The 17,544-nt window shown below is 49.6% G+C and overlaps 6 protein-coding genes and 1 non-coding gene across 7 annotated transcripts; 4 read left to right on the forward strand and 3 right to left on the reverse strand.

Annotated features, from left to right (window-relative positions):
- Positions 1-111: 111 nt before the first annotated feature.
- On the forward strand, positions 112-2,558 carry ACHE_20527S (uncharacterized protein; the record flags this gene model as incomplete). Its single annotated transcript, XM_043284839.1, has 2 exons — positions 112-444; positions 501-2,558. 2 exons carry the CDS (start codon positions 112-114, stop codon positions 2,556-2,558), a joined length of 2,391 nt encoding a protein of 796 aa, XP_043133591.1.
- Positions 2,559-2,649: 91 nt separating this feature from the next.
- On the reverse strand, positions 2,650-4,305 carry ACHE_20528A (wax synthase family protein; the record flags this gene model as incomplete). The annotated part of the gene is made up of 1 exon (XM_043284840.1): positions 2,650-4,305. One exon carries the CDS (start codon positions 4,303-4,305, stop codon positions 2,650-2,652), a length of 1,656 nt encoding a protein of 551 aa, XP_043133592.1.
- A 419-nt stretch (positions 4,306-4,724) lies between these two features.
- Positions 4,725-7,566, forward strand: ACHE_20529S (DEAD/DEAH box helicase; the record flags this gene model as incomplete). The annotated part of the gene is made up of 4 exons (XM_043284842.1): positions 4,725-4,977; positions 5,026-5,213; positions 5,270-6,531; positions 6,588-7,566. The coding sequence occupies 4 exons, from the start codon at positions 4,725-4,727 to the stop codon at positions 7,564-7,566; spliced, it is 2,682 nt and encodes an 893-aa protein (XP_043133593.1).
- A 296-nt stretch (positions 7,567-7,862) lies between these two features.
- Positions 7,863-7,950, forward strand: ACHE_t20015S. The gene has a single exon. It is a non-coding gene; the product is annotated as a tRNA-Asp (tRNA).
- A 428-nt stretch (positions 7,951-8,378) lies between these two features.
- ACHE_20530A (putative SNF2 family helicase/ATPase) lies at positions 8,379-13,781 on the reverse strand (the record flags this gene model as incomplete). Its single annotated transcript, XM_043284843.1, has 1 exon — positions 8,379-13,781. One exon carries the CDS (start codon positions 13,779-13,781, stop codon positions 8,379-8,381), a length of 5,403 nt encoding a protein of 1,800 aa, XP_043133594.1.
- Positions 13,782-14,361: 580 nt separating this feature from the next.
- ACHE_20531S (glutathione synthase) lies at positions 14,362-15,975 on the forward strand (the record flags this gene model as incomplete). Its single annotated transcript, XM_043284844.1, has 2 exons — positions 14,362-14,663; positions 14,745-15,975. 2 exons carry the CDS (start codon positions 14,362-14,364, stop codon positions 15,973-15,975), a joined length of 1,533 nt encoding a protein of 510 aa, XP_043133595.1.
- Positions 15,976-16,221: 246 nt separating this feature from the next.
- On the reverse strand, positions 16,222-17,277 carry ACHE_20532A (uncharacterized protein; the record flags this gene model as incomplete). The annotated part of the gene is made up of 3 exons (XM_043284845.1): positions 16,222-16,301; positions 16,364-17,176; positions 17,238-17,277. The coding sequence occupies 3 exons, from the start codon at positions 17,275-17,277 to the stop codon at positions 16,222-16,224; spliced, it is 933 nt and encodes a 310-aa protein (XP_043133596.1).
- Between the last annotated feature and the right edge of the window lie 267 nt (positions 17,278-17,544).

The following is a 17,544-nucleotide window of genomic DNA, read 5'->3' on the forward strand; positions in this document are numbered from 1 at the left end:
CATTGCGGGTCCTCAGCCAGACAGAGAAGGCAGAGGAATCAGTTGATTTCTTTCTTGTCAGGACCAGACTATTATTAAGACCGCGCCCCTCGTCTAGCGCATCGCGAAATCATGGCAACAACGTCTTTGCGCGCGGTCACGCATCGCTTGACCACTACGCCTGTTCAGCAATTGCCTCTAATTGCTTCGTTTTTGGCAACATCGCTGAGCGATTGTGGAGAGCTTCTGTCTGCGCCTCAGAACCAGAAGACTGGCAAGTCCGATTCGGATAACGCTGTTCAGATCCATAAGCTCAAGACCCGTCTCGGGAGTCTGTTGCAGGACAGGACCTTCGAAGGCCGATGGACTGGTGTTGTGCTAGTGAAAGCGACTGTGGAAGCCGGACAATGGGAGGTTCTCCGTGGATGCGAACCTTTGGTGCGCAGCTTGATTGCGATTTTGGCGGTAGGTTTTGATGGTGGCTTGTTGAGGGTGCAACAGCCGCTGACTTTGGCTTCTAGAAACCGGACCCCGTTACCACGAAGAAGATGTGCATTATTACATTGACGCGCATTTTTCACCTTACCTACCAGTACCCCACGCTTGTTCGTGAGATCACGACACCATCACTGCCGGGTTTCATTACATCCATTCTGAACCTTGTGTCCGTTAAGCCGTCTTCCGAACCGATCAGAAAACTGCGGCCCAGCACACCATTCCTGGAAATTGTCCTTCATGCGATCTTGGAACTGATCGCGAGGCACCCGACAATCTTTCGTCCATTCTCTGCGCAAATTCACAGCTTGCTTCAGGCGATCATTGGCTCTACCTCACCTACATACCCCGAACCAGTGGTGGAACTCGCGCAGCGATTGTTCATCTCTCTGCACAATTGCGCGCCAAAAAACTCTTCCGGGGATGAATGGAGGAATGCGACCATGTTTACAATCTCTTCCATCCATAGAGCATCAGACTACGTTTTCAGAGGTATCATTGAGCAGTGGGAATCTGTGGATCCGAATTTGCGACAAGCTGCAGCACCGCAGGATTACACTCAAGAGGCGGGAGACGACGGACCAGACCCGTTGGGACTGTCTGAATGGCGTGGGATCCATTCTGGTGTGGACAGGATACTTGCGCTTTTGCGACTTTTATCTACCTTCTTCTCGACGCCTACGGCTTCAGCGGTCTCTATTCCCATGGGCCAGATTCTGGATTTGACATCACGTCTGACATCGGTCGTTGTGCCAACAGAAAGCGGGGATGTCCAGGCCAACCCGCAAATCAGTCGGGAAGAGAGGGAAAGTCTGTGGACAGAGCTTCCTCGTATTCACACTGCTTGTATGAAGCTCCTCGAGAGTGCTGTGAATGCCCTGGAGACCGGTACCTTGTCTGTTGCACAGACCATCCTGGAGCAAGGAGCCTGGGTCTTCCGCGCAGAGAAGTTCAGCAGAAAGGTTCGTGTGTCCATGTATGGCCTGGTCCGTTCCTTTCTGCCGATCGTGGGGCCATCCATGACGAAGCAGACTGTTTCTTCTCTGACGGAGCTGTTCCGAACATGTTGCGTTGACCTCTTGCCGCCAGTCGATGATTCAAGCTCCTCTGCAGGATTGTCTACCGATGCGAAGGGAAAGTCTAAAGCGAGTCAAGTCACTGTGAACGCAGACTCGTTCTTGAATTCCGGAAAACAAGGCCGCCAGGCGAAGCAAGGTCCTTCGTTCCCTGAACTCAAGCGCGCAGCATCAGAACTCCTTCCCGTCATCCTCACCTACGTCCCGACGGAGCTTCTTGCGCCCTCCCTACGGGCCGAGATTGACCGTACGATCATCCTGACTGCGGACAAAAACGCCATGCTTTCAAGTGTTCTGAACCCGCTTCCCGCCGTGAGAGGCCGCGGAGCCGGATCCAGTATCATACCATTCTTGGTCCGAAGCTACACGGACGAGATGGAAGTGGAAAGCCTTGTTAGACCCCGGATGCCCGTGTTGATGAGCACACCTGATGTGAACGGCACTGTTGTCGTTGATGATGACGAAGACGAGGATGAATACATGTCTAGACCTGGGTATCAGCTTACCTCTCAGAGCACTGGTTTTCTTAGAACGTCTCCTCCACCTGCGGCCGCCATTTCCAATAACCTGGCAGCGAGCGTTGAAACTTCCCAGACGTACACACCCGCACCCGCACCCATACCCTCTTTAAACAAGCGAGTCTACGAGGAACCCACTCTCCAGGCTCCCGTGGCTCAGCCCGCAGAAAAGAAAGAAGATGCACAAGTCAAACGAGCACGCTTCGAAAAAGATATCTCCGCTGCTTCTGCTCCCGCCCAGCCATCCCTGGCGAAAGAATCCCCGGCTACTTTCACAGGCGCGCCCGCTATCCCTGTGGAACAGTCCTCGGTGACAAATGCGTCAGCACCTCAACCTGTGCAGACTGCGACTTCTTTCCCGAAGCCAGTCCCCGCGACTAATCCCGATGTGAAGACACCTGCTACGGGTGAGGAGGAAAGTGATGACGAAATGCCGACTTTGAACCTGGAGTCTGACACCGATGATGAAGATGAAGAGATGGATGGGTGAACGTATTTGTAAACAAGAATATATCTCAAGCGCGTCATAGACAACAAGTTCTATATACTGTCTATATGCTACGAACAAGACGTCCCTGGTTTTACAAAACCTGCAATCCACTCTCCCACCACCGCTCACGCCTTATCCTGCTGAACCAGGGCTCCTTCCAACACCACCAACCCTCCCCTTTAATACCCAGATCTAAGCCACGAATTGGACTAACGGGTATAGGCTCTGTAGTCCACATACCACCCTTTGCAAAATCGTCCGCCGCATATCCTCCCGTAGTCGTGAGCCAAAAGTATACGAACAAAGCGTTTCCAGTCCATCGTAGCCACCGGGGTAACTTGTACGGTAGCAGTGTTGGCAAAATGACACTCTTGAACGTGCCTTCGATAGTGATTCCGACAGCTTGGAGAATGAAGAACATAAACGGGCCGAATGGCTTCGTATCTCCAAGTTGTGTGTGGCTCCCGAACGCATGAAGGAGGCCGCTAAGAGAAAAGGCGGCGAACGTGATGACGGCACGCCGGATATAGTTATTTGTCGCTAGTCGTTGTGGTAACAGTGATAAGACCCAACGGCCTGCATTCGTGAATCCGACACGGAATAGCTGATGCCACCATCGGCCCCAACATCCAGCAAGACCATGTTCCAGAGCAGATTTGAAAAATGGACCAAAAGTATCCGCGTAAAGCCAAGGAGCATCAAGAGGGACGGACGTTATGGCGCGTGCAAAGGTGGGGAATGCCACAGATAGTCCAAGGAATATTAGTGGGCCAAATGAGGTTCCAAAGCAAAGGGCGATATAAACACCATAGCCTGTCAACATATGACGGTATAAGGTGACGCCGTTCGGGATGGCACTAAGGTAGTCGAATGGAAACGGTGGTGGTATATCAGGCGATGCCATACCTATAAAATATGGGTCTCGCATCATGAGAACCTTGACGAGATCCAAGAGGAGGTACGACTTGACAAAGGATCCGAATGCAACCTTCAGGCGGGTACTAGCATCCAGGAGTTCTGAGTCGCTCAGTTCCCGTGAGGTGTCCCGTTTCCCTGGGTTTAGTTGAGCGTTGACAGATGCTGGAAGGGGTCCCATGGTGGAAACGCGCCAGTTCCATTGAGGGCCTCTCATGTTGCTCAATAGGTCGAATGCCCAGTTAAGACGGTGTAGAAAGGACCGGGGGTATGCCTGCCATACAAGCACCTCTCTCTGACTCCTAGGTTCTTCAGATCCTTGTCTTTTTGTTAAGTTGTCACCAGGCTTCTGATCAACTGTCGGGGTCGAACCACCGTCGGAGGCACTTGTTGGTGCATCGCAGCCGTCTAAATTACCATCTTTATCCATGTCAATAAACCCAGAGTCTTCGGGCCCTACATTCGCAGGAGCAGCTCGTCTCTCAATCCGTTTGAATTGTTTCTCCACATCATTAAAAATAAGCAGCGCTGCGCACCAGATAACCCAATATGTCGTCAACGCGCCCAGCATATAGCCATTCGCACCCAGCTGTGACCGCCTGTTTTCGATCAAGTCATAAGCCACGCCCAGAATTATGGCGAAAATTGATCTCCGTATAAATCTTGAGCCATCATGATGAAGCACGAGCAATGCCGATAGCGGAAGACCAAATAGCACAAGCATATGCCACAGGAAGAAGGGCTTGGCATCGCCATGTTCGATCAACTTGTCCAATCGGCTCTGGTAGCGCTGAGCGAGTGCATTGTGGGATATAGCGCTCGTATACTTCATCAGGGATAGTTGGTGTGATTTATGTTCCAAGTCTTTGCGCAATACTGTTCACTTAATATATATATAGCGAGGCATTCAAGCATGACGTTTAATCTCAAACCGAAAGTCACACAACCATAAATAACACGTCGTCAACGTTCAAGGAATGTGTAGAAAAAACCCGACGATTCACAGTCATAGCAGAGTTGAGAACACCGGTGTTTTGTACATTTTCCCGTTGGTGATGGCGATATGCGGTGACGTCTAAGCTTACCGAATCAGGTATGGCGCCATATATAATCACGTGAATCCGCGTTTTAGCGCGATAGGCACCGCAGCCGTGCTAATCCCGATTCGGTGGCATTTATACTGATCACAACGCGAAAAGAAAAGCAGGACCTCCCAGGAACCATCGCTCCTTGCAGCGGGCATAAGTAGTCATGGCGCCAACTATGGGAAAACGTGATATCGACCACGTTGATCTGACTGGCGATGATGATAGATATGCGCGCGCTCAGAAAGCCAGCCGTATCGCTCCGGTCGTGAGCCTGGACGAGGAAGTACAGGTTGTGCCTTCGTTTCAGCCTTCCCAGTCCTTTGCACAGATCGCACAAGGAGAGGAAGATGATGAGGCGGCGGATTTGGTTCAAGGAAGCCAAGATATTGACTATATCAACACTTATATGCTCTATGGTATGCATTCATAGAGTGAGCAACGCGAAAGGATCTAATCTGAAATAGGTCGTATGCCTACGAAAATTGTTGGCGTCCGCTTTTACAACGGCCAGGCCACGATTGGCGAGCGAGTTCTTCTAGTTCGAGAACCCAATAACCCCTATGATCGGAATGCTATCCAAGTCAAAAATGTCATGGGTAACCAAATTGGCCATATCGGGCGCAACGTTGCAGCAAAACTAGCCCCATATATAGTGAGAGAGTCTGCTCAAACAGCATTAGAATCTGTTCCATTAACTGCTCTATCTAGGACTCCAGGGACCTTCTTGTTGAGGGCATGCTGACCGGTTTCAAAGGTGTTTACGATTGCCCGATGTCTTTGAGCTTATTTGGAACCAGCGACACTTCTAAGATACAGGAGCTGCAACAGAGAATGGAACGAGACAAGCTTCCCGTGAATGAGGTGAAGAAGACAGAACGAGAGAAAGACAGACAGCGGCGAAAACAACTCCAACAGGAGCTCAAGAGCAAAGGAAGGCCTGGTGAGAGCATGGACACACTCGCCAGCCAGAGTACCATCTTCAACCCTCGAGATGTCAACAAAGTCGTTGAGGAATTTGGTCTTAATGAATCGGACCTGGCAAACATGCTAATGGCCGACAGCCCCGCAGCTTTGGCGACTGAACTTCTTCACTACCAGCGTCAAGGATTGGCTTGGATGATCAGCAAAGAATCACCCACTCCGCCTCCATCTGGGTCTGATGCCGTGGAACAGCTTTGGAAGAGAAAAGGAAATTGCTTCATGAATATTGCTACTAACTATACGACGTCTACGGCCCCTCCGTTGGCTAGTGGTGGTATATTGGCCGATGATATGGGTCTTGGAAAGACAATTCAGATAATTTCTTTGATTCTGGCTAACTCTCAGCCCAAGACCCCAGAGTCGTCCGCATCCACTTTGATCATATCTCCCGTGGGCGTGATGAGCAACTGGAAGAACCAGATTGAGCTTCATACTAAGAAGGAGCATGCTCCGCGAGTGCTGGTTTACCATGGTACTGGCAAGAAAGAGGCCGCAAACCTCAGCGACTATGATGTGGTGATTACGAGTTATGGCGCTCTGGCCATGGAATACAATGAAAAGTCCAAAGTACCACCGAAAAGAGGTATTTTCTCGGTCCACTGGCGCCGTGTTGTTCTTGATGAGGGTCACACAATCCGTAACCCACGGTCTAAAGGCGCTCTGGCCGCTTGTCATCTGCGATCGGGCTCTCGCTGGACGTTGACCGGAACGCCGATTATCAACTCACTGAAGGATCTGTACTCACAAGTTCGCTTCCTGAGACTCTCTGGTGGTCTAGAGGATTTGGAAGTATTCAACAGTACTCTAATCCGGCCTCTTTCGCGTGAAGACCCTGACGCACGTTTACTTCTCCAAGCACTGATGGCTACTATTTGTTTGCGGCGTCGGAAGGATATGAACTTCATTAATTTGCGCCTACCTCCCCTCACTTCTCGTGTTTTCCGGGTCAAATTCCATGCCCACGAGAAAGAGAAATACGATATGTTCTTGTACGAATCTGGGAATCCCTCATGTTACCAACTACCGCATACTTACAAAATAACAGGTCTGAAGCGAGAGGTGCGCTCTCAAATTTCAAGGCCAAAGAACAGACCAAAGAGTCTACCTACTCGCATGTACTGGAAGTCATTCTCCGCCTGCGTCAAGTTTGCAACCACTGGACGCTATGCAAAAACCGTGTCGACAAATTGGCTAGTCTTTTGGACAAGCATAAAGTCGTCCCATTGACCCCCGAGAACATCAAAGCACTTCAGGACATGTTGCAGGTTCGAATCGAGAGCCAGGAGACATGCGCCATTTGCCTTGAGATTTTGGAACAGCCCGTGATTACCGCTTGTGGCCATGCTTTTGACCGGGGCTGCATTGAGCAAGTAATCGAAAGGCAGCACAAATGCCCCATGTGTCGCGCTGAGATCAAAGACACGACCACACTGGTCTCTCCTGCAGCTGAGCTGGGCGAGAGTGCAGAGTTCGCTGTCGGCGATCCGGACGACCCTAGCAGCAAAATCGAAGCGCTCATCAAAATTTTAACAGCCCAAGGACAAACCCCTGACACCAAAACAGTGGTCTTTAGCCAGTGGACATCTTTTCTGGACATCATCGAACCGCATCTCAGAGCAAATGGAATCGAATTCGCCCGCATCGACGGCAAAATGAATTCCATCAAACGTGACCAGTCAACTCACACGTTCTCTAACGACCCCAACTGCAAGGTCCTCCTTGCCAGTCTGAGCGTCTGCAGCGTCGGACTGAACCTGGTCGCTGCTAACCAGGCCGTTCTCGCAGACAGCTGGTGGGCCCCCGCCATCGAGGACCAGGCCGTGGACCGTGTCTATCGCTTGGGCCAGACGCGCGAGACATCTGTCTGGCGTCTGATCATGGAAGACAGTATCGAGGATCGCGTGTTGAACAGACAGGAGGAGAAGCGGAAGCTGATGCTTGATGCTTTCCGGGAGACTGCTAAGAAGAAGAAGGGCGAGGACAGAGCTGCTAGGATTGCTGAGCTTGAGCAGCTTCTTGCTTGATTTCCTTTCCCTCCCTTTTCTCTTTGTCTCTGGCTCTAGGCCCCATTTTGCTTACTTGTCTGTCTTTATTTTATGTCCATATGTATCACGAAGCCTGTCGCTACTTTCGTTGATGAGCAGGACCCTGGATGGTCTCTTATGAAAACTCAATAGCTCATATCTGATCTACTTCATCTATTAACCTTCGTATTTATCTCGCTTCGTTCTTTGACAAATGTTGAGACTAACAAAGCTTGTCAAGTCGCTTGTCAAATTTTGACTCCTAAAATTTTGTTTGAATTATGTAATTGTAGAAGTCCTCGATGGTCTAGTGGTCATGATTTCCGCTTGTCAGCTTAACAACTGCAAGCGCGGGAGACCTGGGTTCGATTCCCAGTCGGGGAGTTTTCTTTTTTTTTTCTTTTGCTTTTTCTTTAACCTCTTTATTAACTTTGCCTTTCATACACTTCCCCGGACGAATGCGTACGGAGTAGAATTGGAATTCTTCCACATTATCGGATATCATGCAAACGGTATTTGAATAACCATATTGCTATGTAAGAACAGGACATTCGAATCATAAATCATACGAGAAGAAGAATATCTTTGACAAGGCGAGCAGAAGGACAAAAAGGGAGAGGGCCACATCATAACGCATGAATAACACCAGCTCATGAAACAAACGTATCCGCAGAGGGGTATTTGCAGTGTGAGAACAAAAGAGGTAAAAAGTATCTGGACAAGAATATAGGTCTATTCACACAAGGAAAGAAAAGAAAAAGAATCGGAAAGAAGAAAACAGAATCTCGCCTGTAAGAATGAAAGAGAAGGTTTCACTGAGTGTTGCAATTGGTCTTTGCTTTTGTCGATTTTGCATTGTTCCCAGCCGCAGGCCTTTCCTCCGGTGGGCTTTCGAAAGCCTGCTCATCTCCGGAATCGTCCCCATCGATTGACATTGTGTCACTGCCGGTACTTGCCGCCTCCTTGTTTCTTCCAGGTTGATTCGAGGCAGCGGACGTCGGATTCAGACCTTGGGACGTGTCAGCGTTCGATGGTGGCGGGCGTTGAGGAGGAGCGGGAGCAGTTACCGAGGCAGTATTGACGGAGGGTTTCGATGGCAGCGACGGACGTTTTTGCGGAGCAGACCCGGCGATTGAGGTGGTGGTATTGTCAGAAATTGGGGGATGCGCATGCGATGACGGTACAGGGAAAGGATGACCGCTATTATTTACAGGAGAGGCTGGGACTGGCCGAGAAATGCTAGTGTCTGGCGGCAGAGGTCGCGGGCCAATATTGTGCGATAGTTGCGGAGGATGAGGATGATGCGACAGGCTCGAGTGTGTGGTCCCTCTCTGGTCTATGTAATATGGGTTCGGTTGGTTCGCTTGAACCTGAGCGCTGACCGCCCATGACGCTGCTTGTTTTGCTTGTGCTGCGGCTGCCCGTTCCATCATCAAGGCTTGGTATGCACGGGGATCTGTGCGCCGAAGACGTTCTTCGCTCAGATGCATCTGAACACCTTGCTTCTCTTCCTCGGTGAGATTGTCGTTGTCTTCTCTTTGTAAAGTCTCCGTAAGAGTGATCTTTCGAATGATCTTCTCAGGCCCGTTGTCGCTCTGGATGATCTTGTCGAGGACAAGGGGATCCTTGCCGATGAATTCGGTGAGATCTTTCTGAGGAACAGAGCCCGCTGGTTTAAGATATTCCCCTACGGATTTGTTTGCCCAGCGGACTGGGTTCTTCTTGTCAACCACGCGATTAGCCAGGTGGCTCTTGAAGATTGCTTTTCCAAAGATTTTCTCTTCGAAGGTGCCGCCGGAAATGAACCTGTAGACAAACACATGTTTTCGTTGACCTAAACGGTAGACACGTCCCACCGCTTGTTCTTCCCAGACTGGGTTGAACTGGAAGTCGAAGATAATCACGCGATTGGCGCCAGGGATATTCAGACCCAAGCCACCAGCACGTGTCGATATGATGTATATTTGCTCAGGCCCCGGCTTGTTGAATGCTTTGGTAGCGGTCTGCCGACTGCCCATTGACGTCCGTCCATCCAAGCGACAGTATTTCAAGTTTGAGCGCTTAAGAACATCCTCGATGTAATCCAGTGTCGGAAGGCTATGGGAAAAGATCAGAACCTTATCTCCAGTCTTCACAGACTCTGCGGCGATCTTGTTCAACATCAGTGTCCGGTATGAGAGGTCCAACGCCTTAATATCAGGGACGGCGGCAAAAAGAGGCCTTTGTCGGGAGACCAAACTCTCTGAATCCGGTAGACCCACTTGATCGATTGACTCCTCCCCAGGCAAAGCGGCCTGTCCCTGTTTTGGCGGCTCGTCGGTGGGATTGTTAAGCTTATCCAAGAAGCATTTGGGGTGGTTGCAACAAAGGCCCAGAATCGCCAGCCAAGACCACAGCTTCGGATTGCCCACATCTCCAACCTCGCCATATACAGCGTTCACATATAAGTTGTATGCCTCCTTCTGGAGCTTGGTCAGGGGAATTGTAATGACGAACTCCACCTTTGGCGGAAGGTCTCCGGCGAGCACAGAAATATCGGCACGGTTGACCTTGGGTTCAAGAATTTCTTTAAGAACCTGGAGCTTCACAAGCGACTTCCTTCTCTCAGAATGTGTGCTATCGGCGTAAAGCCCTTCTTCAATGGGTTCCACGTAATTGGCATTGAACTCTTTATACTCCCCAAGATAACCCTCAGCAATCCAGCTGACCATTGTGTAGTAATCGGTCAAGTTGTTCGCGAGAGGAGACCCAGTCAATGCAATCCGACTCTTGGAGCGGAATTGGACTGCGGCTTGCGCAATCCCAGTGTTGACATTCTTCATCTTGTGAGCCTCATCAGCCACAATGATACTAGGCCCGTCAAGTAGCCATTTCTTGACGCGTTCATGCTGCTCATCCGAAAGACACTTCCAGCCCTTGGCTTGTCCTTGCACAGCGTCCTGATCACTCTCTTGGTCTAGGAACAGCCTGCCTCTTGCCTTTGTTTCCTTATTCAAGATCCAAGTTCGGAAGATGTCATAAGACATTATCAAAATCCCGCCTTCTTTATTCCAATCCTCGACCTTTTTCAAACGTTTCTCGAGCTTTAACGTGGCCGTTATCTTTCTCATGGGCCCCAAGAGGTTGGGTTTCATCGGCGTCCACATCTGGAATTCCTCAAGCCAATTGTCAATTAATGACGAGGGACAGAGAACTAGTGTTTGAGACCGATGAAGATGTTCAGGGATTTGCTTGCGGATGCGTATGTCATCTGAAGCTGCGGCGGCGGCAACTGTCGAAAGGAGCGAGATTACTTGCATAGTCTTTCCCAGACCCATGGTATGGGCAAGCAGACATCCTTGCTGGTTCTCGTCTTCGATCAATTCTCGCCACATGAACTGAACACCTCTCAGTTGGTGGGGCTTGACATGGGAGCCGATGTGCGAAGGTAGATAGATGGCTGGATCTCCGAAGCTGACAACTTGATGCCTGGGATCATCGTTGCTGATACCCATGTTTTCCCAAGTTTTCTGGAGCTTCTCTCTCTGTTTCTCTTGATTCTGAAGACGCTCTTGCGCACTCACTTGGTTCAGTTTGGTGTGCTGGCTTTCCTTGACCTCCCTCTTGCGCTTCTTGTGCGGTGAATTCTTTTTCGGAGTTTCCTCGTTGAGCTTCCAATCGTAATATGCCGCTAAATGTTTGCAAAGAACCTCGAAAAAAGAAGTGAACCCACTCAGACTCATTTGCGCTTCAACAATTTGGCGTCTTGAGATCCCTTCCTGGGAGAGATGAACGCAATTCACGTAGGAGATGTAAAGCGATGCCGTCCGCATGACAAGCTGGTTCTTGAACGGTGCAAAGCCGGGTATTTGCTTCTCACTTTCAGTCAATGCATTCAAAGCATCGTGAATATGATGTTTAAGACGCTTCACTCCGTAAGCCGGGATATGATTTGCCATGGTCAGCCGTTCTCCGTCAGGTAAGCCTCCGATCAACTTGGCCAAGAGTCTTCCTCGATCCGAACGCTCTTCGATTCTCGTCCAGCTTAATTTGACTAGCGCAGGAAAATCGTTGACATCAGGTAAATCATTGTTTGCAGGCTTTGTAAATGATTGCTTGAATGTCGGTATCTCAACGGATATTCGTTGAGGAAGCGTCGGGCCGGGAGATATTGAACTCCTTTCTGACTTGATAGCAACATTAGCTGAGATAGGGTGCGATTTATTAGGTACCATGGGATTCAAAGGAGGAGTCTCGATGGTTAGATCATCAGCAGGAGAAGGGGTGTCCATTGTGAGATCAATCAGGTCTGTTTTTGGTTCTGGCTTTTGTTCCTTGGCAGGAACATCTGGCGACGAAGAAGAACGGAGGCTCAAGGGGTTGCGCTTTCGGGCCTTTGATTTGCGTCTCTTCCCAGAGGGACTTATAATATTATCATCACTGCTGCTCGACGATAGCCTAATAGGTGATTGAGTCCTGAGGGGATTGCGACCAGGTCTTTCGTCTTCAAGATCTTGCATATCGGTATCAGTGCGATCAAACTCCTCGCCTTGGACATTTTGCATTTCAGAGTCGTCAATGAAGTCATCCAGAGGCTCGTTATGATGAACGTCGGAATCCTCAGAACTTAAGGATTCCTCGTCATCAATCCAGAATTTTGGCTTTGGTTTTGGTCGCTGCTTTTGCGGAGTTTCGACCTTTGGAGGGCATTTGTCTTGCTCCAACACCGATATGCGCCATCTCTGCTTGGTGATATTGAACACCGAGTGCTCCATGCTTTGACAAAGGAGTTTGAGCTCCGAAATTGCATAGTACTCATTCCCGCGAATGGTTTCCTGCACCTTCTTGAGGCGTCGTTCCTGAAGTTCAATTTCTTTTGTTAAGAATTTGATTTGCTGGTTAGTACTTCTGGAGCGTCTTGCTCTTGACCACAGTTTCCATGCTCCTTGTTCTTCCTTTTGCTTCTTGATTTCGTGCCATTTGTTTTCATATTCTGCAGCACACTCCTTGATAACCGTTTCAAGTTCCGAGGGAGACAGCTTGGTCGGTTTCCCGCGCTCAGTATCTCTTTGCTCATCGTCTATCTCTTGCCATGTGTCCTCATCATAATCGCCTTCAGAGCCAGACTCGCCGTATACAGGGCAAGCTTCGTCTGGAACATCTTTTTCAATGGGGTACTTCTGGAGGAGATAGGCAAACGGATCAGACGGGCTCAAGCCCTCTCTTTGATCCTGTGATTTACAAAGCAACGGCCATTTATCCATGTTCTCCTGGCTAACAATGACTTTACCATTTCTTGAAGTATACAACGTGAAATATCTTCGCGTCTCTTCGTTCCGCCCTCTATAGGGTATGACAGCCCATTGTTCCTTTCCTTTTTCACAAGGTAGCTTAATGGGATGCTGCTTGTGAAAATAGTTTAGGGACTTGTTCACAAACAGACGCTGGGCTGTAGGAAACTTCGGTCCAAGCATGACAAAGGTCTGATCATTATCCTCAGAGCTGAATGGATAAAACAGCTGAGCAGATTGAACCTTGTGTGGGCCCATATACCACTCTTTGGCCACCCACCCATCTTCGAGCTTGGAAGTATCCTTTTTGTGAGTGACTTCTTGGCCTTGCAATAAGGGTTGTATCCTTCGTCGTTTACGCCTTTCGCCATCGACGGCGATGGCGGACTCTTGGACGCGGTTTTCGCTGTCAGTCTCAGTTGTCATTTCATTCCGTTTTCTACTATCGAAGCTTTCTCTGCTTGAAGCAAGGGAATGCTCTGCATGTTTTCCTCTCGAAGCACCGAGTTCAGAAACTGGAGGTGTCATCATGCGGGAGTTTGGAGGAAACTCGCGTTGAGGAGTCCCAACATGAGAAATAGACATTTGATCCAAGTAAGAGGGGGCCGGGGGAACATCGTGGCTATCCTCAGATCGAATGTTTGGTTTCTCCTGGGTACTCTGATACTTGATAGATCTTCTCCGAAGATATTGTATTGCTCTAGCAACCGAAGATCGGTGCCCAAATGCTTTAATTCCCAACTCCTCTTGTAAGACTTTCAGATCAACGTCATGCAAGAGGACTTCCCCCGTGATGAAATTATCTCGCAGCGCAGCTTCGAATGCGACGGGGTCGGGGCGATTCCTCACGACCGAGTTGGACCATGGCGTCTGGGGATTATGACAGAGGAAATCGACTACCTCATCGAGCGTCCAGTCGAGCGGATCCCCATCGTCAGTTGCCATTTTCCTAGTAAATCTGAGAGGTTAGTGGTGCCCAAGATTTGGATACCACGATTATGATGATATTCCAAAAAGCAAGTACATCGCAGTCTCTGATCCACGCTAGAATACCAGAAAACCATAGATCGAAAGTAAATGGTAAGGTAGAGATGTCGTCAAGTAAGAACATAGACGCTGAGGGGTATCACTAGAGCAACGATCATGGAAAAATTAACACCAGAAATTAAGATAGAACGATAAAAAGGAATTAAAACGGGAATGAGTGAGTTAACAATGCTACCTCACTAAGAGACCAAACGGTGGCATGACGCGTAGCAGCGACGATAACGCGAGGACGTTGAAAAAAGTCACGATGAATGCGATGATATTGATGCTTTTGCTGCTTCTGGAATGCGGTGTCTGCAGCCCAATTGAAAGCTCATTAGTCATCTGCCAAGCATCACGTTCGACCCCGCTCATCTCTCATATCGACAAGTCCGTCCTCTGATATTGACTTGAAGACTCATTTCAGTAATTGAAACTGGCCTATTCAAGTGAAGGTATTGTTGTCAGCTGTTTGCTAATGCGCAGTATATAGGCAGACATGGATAACACTGTCTATTCGAGCTACCCGCCGCAATTGGACCCCGCACAGGAGGCGTATTTGGTGACGACGATCAAGGACTGGGCGATACAGAATGGCCTGGCAGTTCGTCCTCACCCAAGTTTCGTGCCCAGGGAGACAGATCCCAAGGGGGTCCTGGCAACAAATGCTCCGGTGACGCTGTTTCCGAGCCCGTTTCCGAGATCCTGCTTTGAGGAGGCCAGAGCATTGCAGACTGTCTATAACCGGCTCTATGCGGCGATAACGTGCGATGAAGCATGGCTGGGGAAGATAATGGAAGAGTAAGACACGTGCGATTGTTTATTTTAGGAATTCTGTCTTGTATATACGTGGTGTGCCAACTAAGATCACTTCCTCCGTAGTCTGATTGACGTGGACGACTTCATCTCGCACCTGTGGAAGGTCCATCTTGCGGTCCAGAAAGAAGGATATTCCCAAACACTATCTCTTGGGCTTTATCGGTCTGATTACATGGCCAACGTTTCCTCCAACTCGAGTGCATCGTTGAAGCAAGTGGAGTTTAACACCATCTCGTCGTCCTTTGGTGGGCTGTCTTCTCGCGTGACGTCGCTACACACGGAGCTTCTGGGTACTCCGGGATATCCATCTCATCATTTGCTCGATTCGTCTGTACCCCCGGAAAACACAGCCGTCGAAACGCTATCCGCAGGCCTAGCGGCAGCGCACAAGAGCTACGGACCGTCCAAATCCGCACCAGCTCTTCCGATGTGCATTCTGTTCCTTGTCCAGGAGGATGAACGGAACTTGTTTGACCAATTGGCGCTGCTGCAACAGCTCACTAGGGTGCACAAGGTGCCTGTATTCCGACTAAAGAGCACAGAAATTCTGAATCAGACGTCAATTCCTAGTTCCAATCCAGCTCGCCCCCTGGTCTACCACCCACCTCAATTCCCCGGCGCACAATATGAGGTGACAACAGCGTACCTGCGTTGTTTCTACGCCCCGAGCGAATATAAATCCGAGCATGACTGGGAGGCCCGGACACACCTTGAGCGTTCAGCCGCAATCAAGTGTCCCACAGTTCTCAACCAGCTGTGTGGAAGCAAAATCGTACAGCAAGTTCTAGCCGAGACTACTGGCCCCGACCACCTTGCCAAATTCCTGGCAGACACAGACCCAGTTAAAATTTCGAGGCTTCGTGCAACATTTGCCCCTCAGTACGACCTCTCTTCCAGCGGGCGGGGCCGAGAACTCGCTCTCAACCCCGAAACAGCCGCAAACCATGTCCTGAAGCCGCAGCGCGAGGGCGGCGGTAACAACATCTATAAGTCCGATATCCCCGATTTTCTGCGCTCGATTCCTGAATCGGACTGGAAACGGTGGATCCTGATGGAACTGATCCATCCCCCCGCCAGTGCTAAGAACATTGCCTTACGGAGCGATGGTGAGGTTCTTGGGGGCGATGTTGTTAGCGAGCTGGGTATCTATGGGACTATTCTATGGGATCAGAAGGGAGGAAATGTCCTACATAATGAGCAAGGGGGGTATTTACTGAGGACCAAGGCAAAGGAAGTTAATGAGGGAGGAGTCGCGAGTGGATTTTCTAGTTTAGACAGCATTGTTTTGTTTTAGTACGTACCTTTGTATTAAACGAATAGATTAACATTAGCCCTACACTCAAGTACTCCGCAAGAGTCACTGCAATCTGTTCATTTCAAAAACCCAACATTCGAATATCCACCAAAAAAAATACCAGTAAATCAACCTCTATCCCAACGCCTTTATAAATCCTGACCCGCAACCCTACATAACAAATAAACAAACAGTTAGCACTAGCCTTAATTGTAAATTCTTATTCTGATAATAATCGGTCATCATCTAACCCCGGTTGACCTGAATCTGGCCAAGTTCAATCTGTCTCACCAAGGTTGCTTCGGCTGCAGGGCTGTCTTCAACGGCTATTGAAAAGTTAGCATCAATTACAATAGAGAGGAAATGGGGAATAAAAAAAAGAACTTACCTCGACCACCCTCCTTATACCAAGCAAAGGTATGCTTCGCGACAGACTTCACCTCCTTCAGCTCTTTCGACTCACTCCACTGCTTCGGCAAGTCATCCGCAGGCAAAAGCTGCCAGGAGCGACAATTCAGTTCCCGGGCCTTGGCTGCAAGCCGGTTGTACAGGCTGAAAGTCTCCCTCAATCGCGGTCCGAGAGTGTGGGACTTCTCACCTGGTTTCAAGAACGTGTTGAGCGCATAGATCGGCTGATTGCGAGTCGTGTAGACGAGACCGTTCTCGGTACGGACAAGGCCGCGCTTGCGCAGCGCGACGGGCCGACTGAGAGAGTTGTACAGGACTTTCATGGTTGTGTTGTAGGAGATCTCATCGACGGAGCGGTGCTCGACACGTCCGACTTCCATGCGGGTGAGCGGGTTGCGACGCCTGTTCCAGCAGGAAAGCGTTAATGGGCCGCGGGCCTCGCGCTCTCTGCGCATGTTCAGGGTATTCTCCGAAGTCCTTTCCTTGAGGACTGGGGCCGTCATACGCGCTCTGATATCCTTGTAAGTGAGCCGGGAGTCAGTTCGGGACCAGTATTCGAGCAACCATCCCGGAACGTCGATGGAGATGTACCGGGGTAGAAACGAAAAGTCGCGGATGGGTTTACCTTCCCAGTCAAGGACTTTGTTGCCGTTTTCGATGAGGTCTTCGATTTCGCTCAGGTAGCCAATCTGTTTCTGTTCTAAGGCGAACAGAATGGGAGGCAAGTCTGTGGCACTGTAAGACGAGTGGTGGGAGTGCTCGCATGTGTGATATTGGTCCGGGATAGTGATGTCTGTCAAAAAACCTGTCAAAATCTTTCTTTCTCTGGAGGAGTTGGGGAGGGGTATACTCACGGGGGCAAGGGATGCAACTTCTAATCAAGGAAGGGTCCATTTTGCCTTGGTCTTTCAGTGTTAATTGTTCCTGTAGTGTTAGAAGCTTGGTTTTCTCTGAATATGCTGAATATACTGCTGTAGAAAACTAGATAGTCAGCTTTATGGTGGAGAGATAGCAGTATTTATGCTTCTCTCGCCAGTCCCCAGCTGTGTCATCAAACAAAGCTTTTTGGCAGCATCAAATCCAGAGATATCCCATTATTCGGAACATAGCTATGTCCCGTATAGCAGCGGTAGCACACAATTTGCCTTATTTTGTCGCTGA

This window comes from Aspergillus chevalieri, chromosome 2 (genome assembly GCF_016861735.1).
Source record: "Aspergillus chevalieri M1 DNA, chromosome 2, nearly complete sequence".
Lineage (NCBI taxonomy): Eukaryota > Fungi > Ascomycota > Eurotiomycetes > Eurotiales > Aspergillaceae > Aspergillus > Aspergillus chevalieri.